This window comes from Rhipicephalus microplus, chromosome 6, assembly GCF_043290135.1.
Source record: "Rhipicephalus microplus isolate Deutch F79 chromosome 6, USDA_Rmic, whole genome shotgun sequence".
Lineage (NCBI taxonomy): Eukaryota > Metazoa > Arthropoda > Arachnida > Ixodida > Ixodidae > Rhipicephalus > Rhipicephalus microplus.
Genome location: NC_134705.1, coordinates 106,408,355 through 106,425,562, shown reverse-complemented (window position 1 = coordinate 106,425,562; position 17,208 = coordinate 106,408,355). Strand labels below are relative to the sequence as shown.

Here is a 17,208-nt window from a genome sequence, read left to right as displayed (position 1 = left end):
AGTACCCAAGCTCAAAACCTCGAACACCAGAGCACGCACCCACCGAACTACTTCGTAATCTATGTCAGAGGCTGGCCACTATAGTTGCCAGCCTACCTTGCGTCAAATCCCCCTTTGAAGAGCGACCGTCCCGGTCGATTGACAAAGATGATGGATATGGTGATGGAAAGTGGTCACGTAAACGAATAAAAAAAAAAACCCGTGCTTTTGTAAATAACATGAAAAACTTCGAAGTGTACATAACTCGCGGGCGTGGTACGGATTCGTCTACACTACGTGGACTAATTCTCAACGTGGACATTGTCGGTTTAAACTGGTATCCAAACTCTGGGAAACTACCTCGTAATTCACGTCAGTGAGGCAGCGCCCAACTTCGTAATGGCCAAACTAGCATCGCAATAGCTTCTCAGAAAGTCCCCGATGTCGAACTAGTATCCACACTCACGCATACCCACCTGGTTGATAGTGGACGTTCCTTCGGCCTTAGCTGTAACGGCGAGTGTCGGTATTTCGCTGCGTGCGTATTTGGTTCCGTGCAAGCTGGCGGGCTTACCGCCACTCCGACTAAACGCTTTATTCTGTCGGCCAGGCTTGTACAACTACCAAGTTAAAACTTTATGAAGTAAAACTTGGAGCCTCAATTGAAACGTAAGTCATCTTAGAATAAAACACTTACCCCACTTGGACCAGGAATTGGGCTCAATCGCTGTGGATAATGAAAATAACAAGAAAATTACAATGTGAAACATTGATGCCTTAATGAAAAAAGGCAAGATTGTGAATATCCTTACTACAGCCTTATTTACAATTTTACAGCAAAAATTGCAGAGTGGGGTATTTTTTTTACCAAATACATGTTTTCTGGAAAGGTTGCGTAAACTTCCACACAGTGTTTGAGAACAGATAAGCCTCGAAATGTAACCTTTGAAAGTTATTACCCTCTGGCTGCATTGCGGTGCTGCAAGTAAAGTATTCAAAAGGGGTGTTAGGCTAACTGACTGGCCCGCATTTTAGTTTCTTAATTGCGCAATGCATGCTGCCTATGTACTTTTGCGTGTGTTGTTTTACCTTGCGGATTCCACACATGCAATGCTGCCACAGTATGGTGTGAGCTGCAGGTGCCATTTCTTGTTCATGAGAACTCATTCGATTTCACTCTTCAGATAGATGCACGCAATATTAAAATACAGAAAGCCTATACCACTCTATGGAATGTTTTTAAGATGGTGAGAAATGCAATTGACGGCTCAATTGCTACCACTTTCCTTAAAGACAAGATTACTCACTTCATTATAAATTGATCCCTTTTAACGCTACTAAAACATCAAGGTGTGCGCATGAAGCTTGGAAGACAACTTTCAGAAATAACACCACCTGGCTTCCCTTTACTCAGCAAACTAGTATACATGTTACTATTGTGAGGAGGTTTATTAGCCGTTAAAGACAGCGAACGTAGCGGGAGGAATGCACACTTCCAAGTCGCAGTAGTGCTGTAACAAAGTGCTCTCAGTATTCATTTCAAAACGTAATACATACGATCTACCGAATTAGACTGTGGGTGATAGATTAAGCTGTACACTAATTTTATTCCGCATGCGAGGAGGTTTATTAGCCGTTAAAGAAAGCGACGAGACAGCGTGAAGAACCGTCCAGCGATCGGCACAGCAACGAACCGAAGCACGAGCCGAGAGAGCCGGGCATTGACGATGCTGCTCGCTGCAGGCACATCTTCTTCTTCACAATCGCCCCCGCTGAAAAAGGAGCCATCCTGGCGAATTAAGAAGTTTCAGACAAAGGCTCATGGTACGGTTTCAGTCGGGAAACATGGACGATGTCACGTGCACGCCGGCGCATGTCGTCCGATCGGGAAACTGGTTCAATTAGGAAATTAACCGGAGAGGTTTTCTCCAAAACGGTGTAAGGCCCCTCGTACCGGGGGACAAGTTTCGAGGAGAGTCCCGGTGTATGGTATGGGATGGCAAGCCACACAAGAGAGCCTGGGGCATAGCTGGGATCCGGAAGAAAGGTGCTACGGGTTTCTTTCTGGCGTTGTTGCTCTTCCGAGGTGAACGCACGGGCGAGCTGGCGGCACTCTTCGGCTTGTCTAGCAGCATCGGAGTTAGGTGGACACTCGGAAGCATCAGGGCGGTAAGGAAGTAGGGTATCAATTGTATGGGAAGGCTCACGTCCGTAAAGAAGAAAGAAAGGTGAGAATCCTGTGGTGGTTTGTATTGCGGTGTTATATGCGAACGTGACGTATGAGAGAACACGGTCCCAGTTGCTATGATCAGATGCTACGTACATTGAGAGCATATCACCTAGCGTGCGGTTGAACCGTTCCGTTAGTCCGTTAGTCTGCGGGTGGTATGCTGTCGTTTTCCGATGAATGACGTGGCATTCCGAAAGCAGAGTTTCGACGACCTCGGAAAGAAAAGCGTGGCCTCTGTCACTAAGGAGCTCTCGAGGTGCACCATGTCGAAGGATAAAGCGTTGCAAAATGAAAGAGGTGACATCCTGAGCTGTAGCGCTTGGCAAAGCGGCTGTTTCGGCGTAGCGTGTCAGGTGGTCAACCGCCACTATAATACACCGATTACCATCTGGTGTCAATGGAAGGGGACCGTAGAGGTCAACGCCGACGCGATCAAATGGCTTGGCAGGGCATGGAAGTGGCTGCAATGCACCAGTCGCACGTGGCAGTGTTGATTTACGTCGCTGGCAGTCAGGACAGCACTGCACAAATTTACGTACAAAATTGTACATGCCGCGCCAGTAGTAGCGATGACGAAGGCGTTCATATGTTTTGAACACTTCGGCGTGGCCACATTGCGGATCGTCGTGAAGGGAGGCGCATACTTGCGATCGTAAAGTGCGTGGAATGACCAGCAACCACCGGCGGCCATCGGGAGCGTAGTTGCGTCGATGAAGAAGTTGATCGCGGATGGCGAAATGGAAAGCTTGACGTCGGAGGAATGGAGATACTGGAAGGTTGGGCGTGCCAGATAAATATTCGATAAAAGAGGCGATCCACGGGTCACGTCGTTGTTCGGTGGCAATCGAGTCCAGGTTTAGCAATGGCAAGGTCTGGAGGCAAGTGTTTCCGCACGTCTGATCTGGTGGTAAAGGTGAGCGGGACGGGGCATCAGCGTCAGAGTGTTTGCGTCCGCAGCGGTATACGACACGAATGTCGTACTCCTGGATGCGGAGTGCCCATCGTGCAAGGCGGCAAGAAGGGTCTTTCAACGGGGAGAGCCAGCAAAGTGCGCGGTGATCAGTTACTAGATCGAACGGGCGGCCGTATAAGTACGGCCGCAACTTTCCAAGCGCCCACACCAGAGCCAAACACTCTTTTTCTGTCACGCTGTAATTAGTTTCGGCTTTCGTCAGAGTGCGGCTAGCGTAGGCTACAACGTATTCTGAATAGCCGGGCTTTCGTTGAGCGAGGACCGCGCCTAGCCCGACGCCGCTGGCGTCGGTGTGCACTTCGGTAGGAGCCGTCGGGTCGAAGTGGCGAAGAATAGGTGGGGAAGTGAGCAGACGGCGCAGAGTAGTGAAGGCAACGTCACATGCAGGGGACCAGGAGGTGAGGTTCACGTCACCGCGAAGAAGCTGGGTTAACGGTGACATGATAGATGCAAAATTGCGAACAAAGTGCCGGAAATAGGAGCATAGGCCTACAAAACTGCGAAGTTCTTTCATGGTCGTCGGCTTGAGAAATTCTGCGACTGCTCGAAGTTTTGCTGGGTCTGGTAATACGCTGTGCTTGGACACGATGTGGCCTGGGATGACGAGCTCGCGTGCAGCGAAGCGGCATTTTTTCAGGTTAAGCTGCAGACCAGCGTTGGTCAGACAACTCAAAACGTGCCTGAGGCGAAGGAGGTGCGTAGGAAAGTCATGGGAGAAAACTACGACATCGTCGAGGTAACAGAGGCACATATTCCATTTGAGGCCACGTAGCGTATTATCCATAAGACGTTCAAACGTGGCAGGAGCGTTACAAAGCCCAAAGGGCATGACGTTAAATTCGTATAGTCCGCCTGGTGTAATAAATGCCGTTTTTTGGCGAATGTCTTCTGCCATTGGGTCCTGCCAGTAGCCAGACCACAAGTCTAGCGACGAGAAAAATTCCACTCCGTGAAGGGAGTCAATGGCGTCATCAATGCGCGGCAAAGGATAGACGTCCTTGCGGGTTATCTTATTCAAACGACGATAGTCCACGCAAAATTGGATAGTCCGTCTTTCTTACGCACCAGGACGACGGGAGACGCCCAGGGACTGTGAGATGGTCGAATGACGTCTCTACAAAGCATATCTTCGACTTGATTGTTGATGACGCGGCGCTCTTCAGCAGAGACACGGTATGGTCTTTGACGCAGTGGCTGGTGTAGGCCGGTGTCAACATGATGTTTGACTTGTGATGTGCGGCCCAGTTGAGGTTGCAACACATCGAACGAACTCCTGAACTCATGCAGAAGATCTAGCAGGTCGGCATGTTCGGTGGGAGTGAGAGTATCGGCGATGGCGCTGGAAAACGTATCATTGGATGACTCCCCGAGTGCCGACAGTGCTTTTGGGTGGTCACAGTAGTCGTTCGGGACATCAAACAAAAACGAAGGGTCGAGATCCTGCACGCGGCCGAGACATTCCCCCGCAAGCAATATGACCCGTGTGGAAAGCGGATTGCTTACGAACATGTTGCTTCTTCCGGCGGCAAGGTCAATTGTTGCGAAAGGCAGCGGCAAAGCTCGACGACATTTGAAGATATCGGAAGGCATAAAAAGAACTGTAGCGTCAGTGTAGGCGTTGCATGAAACGAGAACAAGGACGAAATTTCCAGGCGGAATATCGGTATCTTCATGAACGAACAACTTCGGCGGCTGATGAGGAGCGTCCAGTAATGGGACATCACACAAGGGTGAAAACTCAACTTCGGCGCGTGCGCAGTCTATGACGGCATTATGGCGGGATAGGAAGTCCCACCCGAAGATGACGTCATGCGAACAGACAGGAAGAACAATAAACTCCACGATGTAAAGAATGCCTTCGATGGAGACTCTTGCAGTGCAGGCTGCGAGAGGCATTACTTGCTGTGTGCTTGCGGTGTGAAGCGACAGTCCCGAAAGCGGCGTCGTTACTTTGCGTAATAAACGGCAGAAATTAGCGGCAATTACAGAAACAGCGGCGCCAGTGTCCACAAGGGCGAAAGTACAATAACCTTCAACAGTTACTGCGACCACGTTAGCAGGAGAGGAGCGAGGTCTTAGACAGTTCGAAAACGGCGCAGTTCTTGCCTCTTGAACTGCGTTGCTTAGTTTTTCTGGTCGGAGGATCCGGGCCGGTGACGCATGGGGGAGGGCGATCGCCGACGAGGAGAGGGTGCGCGTTGCGGCTGGAAGTCAAGGTGGTCAGTAGGCGCATAGCGAGGTGGCGAGACCGGCCCGTATTGGACGAAGGGTTGGCTGCCGGGATGCGACGACCGGGCATAGTTGCCGAACGTCCGAGGTCGACAGCGGCAGTAGCGAGCAACGTGTCCGGGAGTGAAGCAAGCGTAGCAAATCGGTCGGTTATCGGGCTTCGTCCAGGAATTGGCGACTGGTGCGGCCGCCCAAGATTCAGTATAAGCAGCCGGGTGTGCAGGCTGTGAGCGCGTGGTGTAGGGTGGTTGCGGGAGCCTACGTACAGCGTCTGCATATGTGAGCGGTGCGGCTACGGGCTGTATCTCTTGCAAAAAGGCGACAGGAGGAGCCACAGGCTGCGTTGCATAGGTTAGGGGCGCGGCCACAGGCTGAACGGCTGGCGGATAGGCGACAGGAGCGCCTACCGGCTGTGCGACAGCTGGGCAGGGACCGCGGCTAGATAGAGGTGGCTCGTAGTGCGCAAGAGGAACAGCTTGTGCAACCTCTTCCGTTATAGCAGTGCGAAGTGGGGCAGGTAGACGGGTGGTGGTCTCGTGAGTAAAGGGCACAGGGGAAGTTGGCGGGCGACTTCCTCACGGACGAAGGTTCAGACTTGCTGAAGCATTGGTGAATAGTCGGGCATGGAGTCGAAACTGGACAGCGACTCACCACCAGGCTGAGGCTGCCTAGTCAGAGTGCGTCGCTTATTCAACTCATCGTAGCTCTGACACAAGCTGACGACTTCAGAAACTGTGCTTGGATTCGTTGCTAAGAGCATTTGAAATGTGCCGTCGTCGATGCCCTTCAGGATGTTTTTTACCTTGTCAGATTCGGGCATGGTGTCATTCAAACGTCGACAAAGGTCGACAACGTCCTCAATATAGCTGGTAAAGGTCTCGCCAGTCTGCTGAGAGCGGACGCGCAAGCGCTGTTCTGCCCTCTGCTTGCGGACAGCCGGCCGACCGAACACTTCAGCACATGACGTCTTGAAGACGCTCCATGTGGGGATGTTGTGTTTGTGGTTATTAAACAACAATTCGGCGACACCAGTGAGATAAAATATCACGTGGCCCAGCTTGTCGGCTTCATCCCACTTATTGTTTGCGCTCACCAGTTCGTAGTGCTCGAGCCAGTCTTCAACGTCGGTCCCATCCGCACCGCAGAAGACTTCGGCTCCCGTAGCCTAGGATGGCCAGGGCAGTTGAACTGGAGCGAAGGCATCGATGTAGTGGTGTTGGCAGTCATGACAGGTGGTAGCGCGCGGCTTCGCAGCTCCAGGGTGTAGCAACGGGGATTAACAGCACCTTCCACCAAATGAGAGGAGGCTTATTAGCCGTTAAAGACATCGACGAGACAGCGTGAAGAACCGTCCAGCGATCGGCACAGCAACGAACCGAAGCACCAGCCGAGAGAGCCGGGCACTGGCGATGCTGCTCGCTGCAGGCACATCTTCTTTTTCACACTATATATAAAATTCCTATGGTACTTCTCTACTGGGCTTACCTAACGAACTGATGATAAAATGTTCTTGTTGAATCGTACTTCAACTAAACTCACACCACGCATTCTAGGTGGCAGGAAGCAGCCGCTTATGCATAATAAGCGCTGCGGTCCTACGGGCTGCTTTCACACAAGCAGTCTCTTCTGCACGTTGTATGCAGTTTCCCATGGCAGAAGAACAGTAGATGGTACCTTCGAACTCTTTCGGACAGTGGTTTGGCAGAGCCTTGGATGAATTTGACCTGTTGAAACTAGTGGTCGTATCATATTACTTGTTTCGGCGATCTAATCAGTGCTATTGTCTAATTTGTCTCCTGGCCAAGGGCAAAGCCCTTGGTCAGACTCCTTGCCTATTGATGACTTGACATTTGAATATTTTTTCCACAGTGGTGTTGGCAGCATCCCTGTTGCACTGGTGCCCTCGAGAGGTGGATTTATTAGGCTCAGCAACCCAAAGGCAATCCAGGCGGATTTGCAGGTTATGACGCTGCACTTTCAGCGGGTAAGTGATGTTCTTCAGTTCAGAAGAGGTGGTGTGGTATGCAGATCATCAGATCTTTCATGCGTTTCAGACATCCTAAAGTGCAAGACAAGTTCTTCGCTCACGGTGAGTGCGTTTATCCCGCCTCATTTAACGTGCACTAAGGCAATTGTACGAGTAGTTGATTCTAGATGAACGCCCGCTGAGACACAGGAAAAGCTGCCTGATGCTGGGGTCAAAGCTGTGTAGCGGTACAACCGATTAGTTAACGGTAAGAAAGTCTCGACTGAGTGCTACCTTTGCCGGCACTTCCTGTCCATCCGAGTTGAAAATATCTCCACTCAGTTTCAGAGGCGACCATCTCGCTTCTCGCCCGCTTCAACGTCAAAAATGTAGGTGTTTTAGCCACAGTGTAGGAGCTGTATATCAAATTCACGTTGCTGGATCTGTGGCAATGCCCATCTATTGAATGAGTGCAGCGCTGAAACCAAAAAATCCTGCCTCTGTAAAGGAAATCACGCGGCCGATCACCTGAGCTGCACCGCAAAGTCCAATGAAACCCAACTGCTAGAAATTATGGGCAGACGTCGTTGCACATGGCGAGAAGCACTAACAGTTGTGAGAGATAGGGCCTTTGGATATGCCGGAGTCACTTCGAGGCACGAACAACAAAGTGAGACGCAGATTTTGGATCTTATTGAAGCTGCAGTAGAAAAGGCAATGTCGAAGGCGCTGGAAAAAAGAGTTACGAGCGTCAGGGAGTACATCTCTCAAGTGTTTTGCTCACAGATGACGCAGCTGGTTTCTGCAGTAGCAGTACCGATATCCATGTTGGAACCTTGTGCAGTGGGAGAGATTCCGAGTTTCGCCGCACAGCGGCAATCCCAAGAAGAGGAAACCCCTACTTTGTCTGTAGCTTCTACGTCGACCCACAAGAAGGATCAGAATCAAATTGACGTATGCCGTGATTTCAGGCGTCAGAAGCGCACTTAATCTCCGATAAAATCTCTTTGCCGAAACTCAAAACCTAAAAAGGGCTTATAGAAGCCTATAGACTTTGAGGTGGACTTCGCTTTCAGCACTGCTCAAAGTTTTATTTCACGTGAACTCAGAATTGAAAAAAAACCAAATTCGAAAACCACGTGGACATGGATTTCTATAAAAAAGCATCGTTTCCATGATTAAAATAGAACACGAAAGAATTCATACGAATGTAAATATCCACAATAAATCAAGAAAGTAGCAAACAACGATTGAAATAAAGAAACTGCAATAAAGCAAGAATTTTAGTCCTCAGGTTGAATAACATGAAAATAACAACATTCGGGTGAGTTGTAGCACTTCCTCAGCACGCTGAGCGCCCATGGCATTTTTGATGTTTGTCTACTCTCACGGGGCATGCAGTTGGAGTCGGCGTGCTTTCGTCTGAACATGCAAACAACGCTAAAGACGAATTATTCTCCTAGAAACATTATATTACAGAAAATGTATCAGAGAGTTGCAGCATATAGCATGATTGAGTAGCAACACACTATTCGGGGATGCCAATAGAGTTGCCCGCTGCTCGAGCGCGAGCCACCATAAAGCGTTGAGCATCCTAGGTCAGGTAGCCGAGTCGTCCCAAGCCTCTCTACTTTGGATGGGGAAAGGACGTGAAAAGGGAATGGGGTGAGAATGGCACGAAGTGACGTGGTAGGTGTCGGCCAGGAGCTGGCAAATCGAGCAAGTGCCACTAATATCCGGCGAAAATATCCTGGCGACCATCGGACTGAGATAAGTGCTCGTCTAGAGGCGGCGTAGTATTTGCTTGTCCGCTTTGTCCAGAGCGTTTGTGGGGTCTGGCTACAGGCAGCGCGAAGCCCGATAATAGGCAAGAATTTTGTGAAAGTGTGAATATTTCTTATTGCCAGATTCCGACTCGGGACATGGAGGGGCAACGGCCCGGCCAAGAGAAGCACCGGCAGCGGCGTTCACCGCCTCGTTGTTGGGCAGGCCCGAGTGACCCAAGGTTCATACTATACGAATAAGGTGAGGGCTAAAGCGCCAAGAGTCTCCCCGAAATATGTTAACTACTAGAGGGGCAATGAAACCATGAAGGTATTGGGAACAGGCTGAGCGCGAGTCTGTCAGCACGATGCGTGAGGAGGATGCAAGGCAGTCAAAGCAATCGCAACTTCCTCAGCTTGCATCACAGAGATGGCTCTAAAAGAGAGGCCGTCAACATGCTTTCCATCTGTGACCATGGCAGCCGTGAAATGACCAGAGGGGAGGGACACGAGATATCTACTTAGAAAACGCCAGGACGGTCGGAGTGTCGCGCCTGATGGGCCGTGGAACGTGCTAGTCTACGACCGGGATATAGCTTGGCGTTCATAATGCGGGGTAGTGGTTCCACGCATAGTTTTTGCCGCCAAAGTTCCAGTATGGGCGTCGGAATGTCCTCATCAGAGATCGCATTGAGGCGGAGCCTCGTAGTGGACGTTGCCCTGAGGGCGTCTGTGACGGACGAATAATTTCGCTAACAAGATGAGCTTCGGGCCGCCCTCAAAACAGTTATGTACCCCCCGTGCCACGAATCGGCTGTTGGAGGTGGCAGTGGGAAGGTCGAGGGCACGTTTGTATACTGAACGAAGGAGGACGTCCAGCTGGTGCTCGTGTTGACGACGCAGGCGAAGGTAAGGTGATGCGCACAGATTGCGACTGGTTACAAATGCATGAGCCAACCGCATGCACGGGGTCCCACGGAGGACGCCGCGCTTAGTTGATATCCACCATATCATATGGCTCACCTGTTCGCTGGTGCGTCGGAGGCCTGCTGTTTTGTCCTCGGCATCCAAAGATGAAGTAATGTGGAGCCTTACAACTCGAATTTACTTGAATGATGCAAAGCAATCAGACGGAAGCAAAACCTGGGGTGGAGGTAAGTCGGATACCGAGAAAATGGCCGACTACGCTGGAGAGCACTCTAGGCTACAGAAAGCAGAATAGGCGCTGATCAGAAGGGTAGCCTTTTATAGGCACTCTTCGATTTGTTCTGGGATGCCTTTGTTGGTGTAAATTGTAATATCGTCGGCATATAGTGCGTGGTGTATTCCCTCGACCTCGCGCATAAGGTAGGGGAGCTTTTTCAAAGCCAGGTTAAAGAGTAGGGGTGACAGGACTGCACCTTGAGGTGTACACTATGTGCCTTATAGATACAGGCCATGTTCGATAGAATTGCGGTGGATGAAAGTGGCGCGATGAGACGGATAGTCTCCACTGTAATGAGAGTCTTCTGGCCGCTGTTTGTGGTAGAGAGGTCACAAAGAATACTACTGTCTTTGACGATATCAAACGCTCTTGTAAGGTCGAGTGCAAGCACGGCTTTATTGTTACAACGCATAGTGGTCGGTTCTATGACGTTGTGTTGACGCTGCAGCAGAATGCATTGTGCCGACAGATGTTGGTGATAGCCAAACATCGTGTCTGCAAAGCTCCCCCTTCTGGGCTCCAGGTAGACAGAAAGGCGTTTACAGACGCTAGTTTTCATGAAATTTCTGGCGCAGAAGATTAGTAATATTGGTGTCAGTGCCTCGATGCGACCGGTTTGCCATTTGGGTGTGGATGTGATGTGCGATGTCGTCCATACCGATGGCAGCGAGGAGCCATCCTTTATGTAGTATATAACGTGGAGTAGCGTGCGGTGTGCCTCGTCGGAAGGTTAGACAGACGCAACACTGTGATGCCAGTCCGCCCAGGACCCGTGCCCCGCTGCGTTTGGGCCAGTGCTGCCCGTAAATCTGAAAGCCTCTAAGGCGCATCGAGCTCGGCGTTAGAGGGACCGTAATACGTATATTGCGGGCCTATGCGGTCAGTTGTACGACAGATATCGGTCGCACAATTCTTGCGCAAGTTAAGCTGTAGTGCCCTGATTGGCATGCAGAGCATGGCGGAGCTTGCGTTGCGTTACTGCCCGAGTGCTAAAGGGATTCAGAACACGGCAAAATAGGCGCCAGGAGCACCTGGAGGTCATCTAGAGCGCCGCCATCGTGCATGTGTCAGCCCGATTTGAATTGGAAGCTGCGCACAGTATGCCGCAGCCTCTGTAGTGAGCACCTCAATCCGAGCGTTTCGTTTGGTGTTTTTTACGTTTCCAGCGCTTTATAAGCCCGCGGAGAGCGTACCACAGATTTAGGAGGTGTGGGTTGATTGCAGGATAGCAATTAGATGTTTCGAGGGAGCGAGCGTTTTCTCGCTGATTATGAGGACACTAGGTGGTTGAGTTGCGCGCGGACGCGTCTGCATCGGCTCCGCCAACTGACGTTGTTCAACTGAGTCCGATGTGCTTTCCCTCCGAGATTTCTACTGGAGCAACTCCGGGAAGTTTCAAGGAACACATGGATACGCCATTAATCCCGGTAGGTCCACTGGAACCTCTTTTGTGGGTCCTTTCTCCGACACCAAGGGTTAGGCCTATTTGTGCTTATACACGGCATCGGGCGCCGCAGCGCGGAAAGGCGGAAAGCGGGGCCACTTGTTCGGCTGAACCCCAAGGAGGCCATGGATCATGAGGCTATGGTAGAAGGAGAACAAATCTCCAAAGAGGAAGCCGAGTCCAACGGCTGGATTACCGCCTACACAAAATAGAATGCGGATAAAACCCAATTCAAACACGAGACGCACTCGGCTAGGCAAACTAGAGCCCACGTTGGCCCCGCTAAAGCCAGCCAGCTGAGAAAGGTTGCCGCCGCCTCCAGGCTACCGCGCCTGCCCACATCGCACTTTTGTGTGGTCGTCCGCCCGGGGGGAGGGCTGGACGTGCGAACGTGCAGTCAGTTAAAGGTCACGCAAGCAAATTTAATGGCTGCCAGGCTGCCCCCAGCGGTAGCCGTGGAGGATATCGTGTGGGCGAACGCCATGCAGAATATCTTCGTTGTAAGCACACCCTCAAAATCGAATGCCAATGCATACTGCAAAGTGCAGGAAATATTCTTCGCAGATGAAAAGCACTCTATCTTGGCTTATATTACACCTCCGGAAAATACCTGTAGAGGTGTGGTCAGAGGCATCAACACCAATCTGGCCGAACCTGCACCGCAAAGTCTTTTTGTCGCACCCAGAAACCCGATGGTGCTCGGAGTCAGGTGCATAAAGCAGACCCCTACCATGATTGTACTGTTCAATGGCATGAAAGTTCCCAACTATGTTCACTGCGGCCCCAACATGCTACGCTGTATACTGTACAAGAGGCAAATCGACAGTTGACGTAACTGTGGCCAAATCGACCACAGGCACGATGTCTGCCCTAGACTGACTGAAAAAGTGTGTGAAAAGTGCGGGACTTCGAGCGTTGCAAATGGACACAAATGTGTGCAACCGAAGTGCGCGCTACGCGGAGACGCTCATCTCACCGGTGACCGTACCTGCGAAAACAGATACCAAGTTCCCTACGTTGTAAGAAGGCGACCTAGAAAAAGAAGGAAAGGCGGTCACAAGACGAACAACGCTACGAGCAACGCCGGAGACCGCGAAATCGCCGCTCCTACCAAAACGCCAGCTGTAGCTGCTCCAAGGAACGCCACCACAGAACGCTCTCGGAGTTCCCGGGGTGGCTTCAACTCGCAACCTACCTGGGCGGACAAGTTAGCCGAAACAGGTGAGGCCCATGCCCCCGCGCAACCAGGGCAACTGTCACAGCAAACGCGAGACAAAATACAATCACTAGAGCGCGAGAATGCGTCTCTTCGACAGGAATTATCTGATAATAAGTCGATCTTGCAAGAAATGCAGCAGCGAGAGCGCGCGTCTAGCGATCAAGCTACCGCAGCCACAGCGTCCGTCAACAGAGGCGCGAAACGCAGGGCAGGCCCTGAGCCCATGGAAGAGGAGGCGCTTAACGTCTCAAGCATCCAAACACGGCTTGAAAAGCTAAGAAGTGACGTTATCGCTTAATTTACTCCTATCAGGCTTCAACTAACCGAGAACACCACGAGGCTTCAACTTTCAGAATCATACAAGCAGCACGCACTGCTTGGTACACCCCCTTCGAGTCAGTAAAGTGAATAATGCAAGCAATCTAGTAATCTGGCAATACAATAGCGGCAGCTTCCGCAAAATAAAGGCAGTACTGCTACACTCTCTTAGCTCTACTACCGAAAGGCCATCAGTAATCCTCCTCCAGGAAACGCTCCCCGATGTCATCGCTCTTCGTCACTATTGTGCAGAAGCGTATTTCAAGGAGGGCAAGAGGGGTGTAGCGACACTCGTCTCAAAGCATCTCGCCTATTTACGTCATGACGTTAGGCCGGACTTAAAAATTGAACACATCATGATCGAGGTCATCCCCAACGCTAAGCTTAAGCAATCCGGTTTTATTTTAAACGTTTACAGCTCACCAGCCGACTGAAAAGAGACGCTTCATGCTTTTTTCCACAAAGCGTGTAAAATTGCAGGTGATCGAACGCTCATCATAGCAGGGGACTTCAACGCACATCATCAAGATTGGGGCTATATCAAGGATACCGCAAAAGGCAAAGCCCTCGCAGCACAGATCGTAGCTTGTGGTCTCACAATGGTCACCGATCCACGATACCCCACCAGAATAGGCAATTCGGTCAGCAGGGATACCACACCAGATTTGACCACGGTTAGGAATGCAGAGGAACCCATAAGGAATAACAAGGGAATCTTAGTAGTGATCACTACATTACCAGCTTCGCAATAAGAATCTCGTCACCACCGCTCAGAAAATTTCACGTCACAGATTGGGACCTTTTTAGAGCTGTCAGAAAGCAAGACGAGAATAAATACAACTCAATAAACAAATTATTCACTCGCCTCAAACAAGACGTAGCTGCTTCCACAAAGGAAGTGAAGACAGAAAGAAAGATAGAGCGCATGGACAGTCGATTAGCCCACCTTCTGGAGGCTAAAAACGCGGTGCAGGCTCAATTGGAAACGCAGAAACTAAACCGACGCCTACGCAAAGAAAATTGCTGAACTTGATAGGCAGATAGATGAGCATAGTGAAACGCTAGCTCGACAGCAATAGGACGAAGTATGCAATGCCGTCGACGGGCAAATGAGGTGTAGTGCGAAGTGAAACCTCCTAAAACATCTACTGGGAGATAAACAATCCAAAACCAATCAGCAGCTTAAATTGACAGACTTATCCACAACCTAAAGAACTCTGGTCTGAACGGCTCTATTATTAACGAAAGGCTCTATTATTTCGATCGTAAAAAAAGTCAGAATTCTCGGTATGTTCCTGGAGGAGCATGGCCGTAACGCCTACAAGTTAGAACGCATCGCAGCAAAGCCAATTCCATGAGACGTTTAATCACGGGGGGGGCCAACAAATGAGGGGGTTATCCGAGGAGAACCTTCGTAGACTCTTTCGTGCCTTCCTAATGAGCCACATCAACTACATCGCCCTGGCCCATAGGTGGAGCAGGAGAGAAGAAGCCCGATTAGAATCAATAGTTCGCAAAAACATAAAAAAGGCACAGGGTCTCCCACGGAGCACCAGTACAGAACATCTATTGGCGCTGGGTATCCCCAACACCTTCAGTGAAACAGTAGAGGCACAACAGGTCGCCCAAGTTGCAAGACTGGCTTCCACGGAGGCTGGCAGACAGTTACTAGCGCATATTCGTATACGGTCTCCCATTGCCAGACAGACGGAGTGCGCGCTCCCTATCAAAATCAGGAAAATGTATGCAGTATCTCAGGTACCTAGAAACATGCATCCCCAATACAACTGCGGCAGACGCAAAGCAAGGGCCAGATCCCTTCTTCAAACAGCGGCTACGATTGAGGGCAATGTCGCCTTCGTTGACGCAGCCCAATACGCAGCTTCCAACCACTTTGTTTCAGCAGGCACGTCGTTACGGGGAGAGCTGCTGACATCACTTACGCTCAAAAATTCGGATGCCGACAAAGCCGAACAGGTGGCAGTAACCATCGCCATGGCCACATTGAACCGTTCTACTATTTACACGGACTCGCGAGCAGCCACGAGAGCATTTATGAAAAGCTCCGTGTGCAAAGGAGCCGCGCGCGTTCTCTCCGGCATCTTGGACAGGCAAGAAGCATATAATTTGGTTTCCTGGTCATGTGGGCAGTGATGCTCATGAAATCATCCCAAGCGCCAACGAACTTGCACACTCCCAGGCGTGAGGTCTCACAGACCGCGCCGGAAGTGGGCACTCGGAGGCTAAGGGAGGGCAGGGGCAAAGTGACCCTCTTCTCAATTTCAACGAGGTCTGTAGGCACTATCAGCTAGGGCGTATGAAGTTTCCGCTTCCACACCCACATTTAAGCAGACCAAAGGCAATCACCCTGCGAATTTTACAAACACGTATCCATGTCCGTTTATTTGGTCAAAATTCGTATACGAAATAGACCCAGGCTGCCCGCGTTGTGGTCATCCGAGGTGCACCCTCCAGCACAAGCTGTGGCAGTGTCACGACTTGCACGGGAGCTCAGGGTCTCTCTCCACTGAGGAAGACTGGCTCCAGCTTATCACCAGCTCCGCAAAGAACCAGCAGCTAAGGGCTCTCCAGAGAGCCCGCGAAGTCGCCGATAGCTTGAACCTCCTGGTGCCATCGTGGGCGGGGCCCCCCGACGGTACCCCCAGACGGGGGCATTCTCGTCTTCTCCGGACCAAATAAAGTTCTTTGACTGACTGACTGACTGACCAACTGAATATGAAGGACGTATGACGCCCACGCCACGTATTCGCCCTAGCTGGGGATCATAGGAAATAACCAAATTCTCTATTTAGTCCCGTCTGTGAGAAGGGCCAGGACTCAGTAGTGGCGCATGTTCTGCCAATGTGAAGAAAATACGAAGCAAATTGTGTTCACTTCCCCAAGTCTCACCCAAGTTTTTGCATGTAGCATCACGAATGTTAAGAGTCAAGAAAAGGTCGGGGCATGTGTCACGTAAGAATGAATCGCTGGAATGCGTGGGCTGTGCTGGATCAGTAAGTAGCGTGAGGCTAAGTGACGAGATGAGCTCCTTGAGTTCTATTCCCGGAAGTTCTCTTAGTAGTAACCCCTTTAAGGGCTTGGGGCATTGAAGTACTCCACAATCACCAGGTTTGACGGTCTTCCGCGTGTACCGCCTCATGAAACAGATTCGTAAATAAGCCTTGGCAAACGAGGGGGACAATACTCAATTATTATGTGAAATAATGGTTGACCTCTCCGTTGAGACAACACTGACATCGCACAATAGTCGTATGAATGATGCAGATTGAGTTCGACCTGTATCGCATTGTACGCCTTATGCACTAGAAGACATGCAGTGTGCCTCCCACATAGCAGCATTATCCAGAAAAAGTTGGTGTCGCAACAAAATTTTGAATTGCCAAAACGGCAGGTTGAGAGCCAGGATATAATCACGAAAAATGACCATGATCTAATCAGAGCAGAAGCCCTTCACTAGAGTTACGTACAAGCTGAGGATTCCGTTTGGGTAGACGCCGCTTGTACAGCACAGAAAGCTGTGGTGGTTGCCTACAACCCTCCGCTACCTCATCTCCTGATTAACCTCTTTCGCTCAGGCTCTACAGCTGAGAAGGTGGAGGAGACCGCCATCGCCTTAGCCCTTGCCCATTCCGATGCACAGTACAACTTCACTAATTCAAAAACTGCTCTGTAAAAACTATGCCAGGAGCAGGACGCACCCCTGTGCCTGGCAGTTGTTGAACACCCCACACATTATTTACCGCGATTGGTAGAGCTTCAGTGGGTACCGGCTTGTTCGGGGAGCCCGGAAAAGGAGGCTGCCGTTAAATTGGCACAAGGAGTCATTACCCGCCCTCAGAACAGCCTCGATTCAGGCTTCTCA

At 50.7% G+C, this 17,208-nt stretch overlaps 1 protein-coding gene across 4 annotated transcripts in view; it reads right to left on the bottom strand.

The window, feature by feature from the left end:
• LOC119168046 (uncharacterized) overlaps positions 1–17,208 on the bottom strand; it is a 231,120-nt gene that overhangs the window by 95,724 nt on the left and 118,188 nt on the right. For 3 of the 4 annotated variants that reach the window (XM_075866380.1, XM_075866382.1, XM_075866383.1), the window contains one exon: positions 677–706. The exons of the other annotated variant lie outside the window; for it this stretch is intronic. In XM_075866380.1, the coding sequence (XP_075722495.1) occupies positions 677–706 (30 nt within the window). The remainder of the gene's footprint in view (positions 1–676; positions 707–17,208) is intronic. 4 annotated transcript variants of the gene reach the window in all.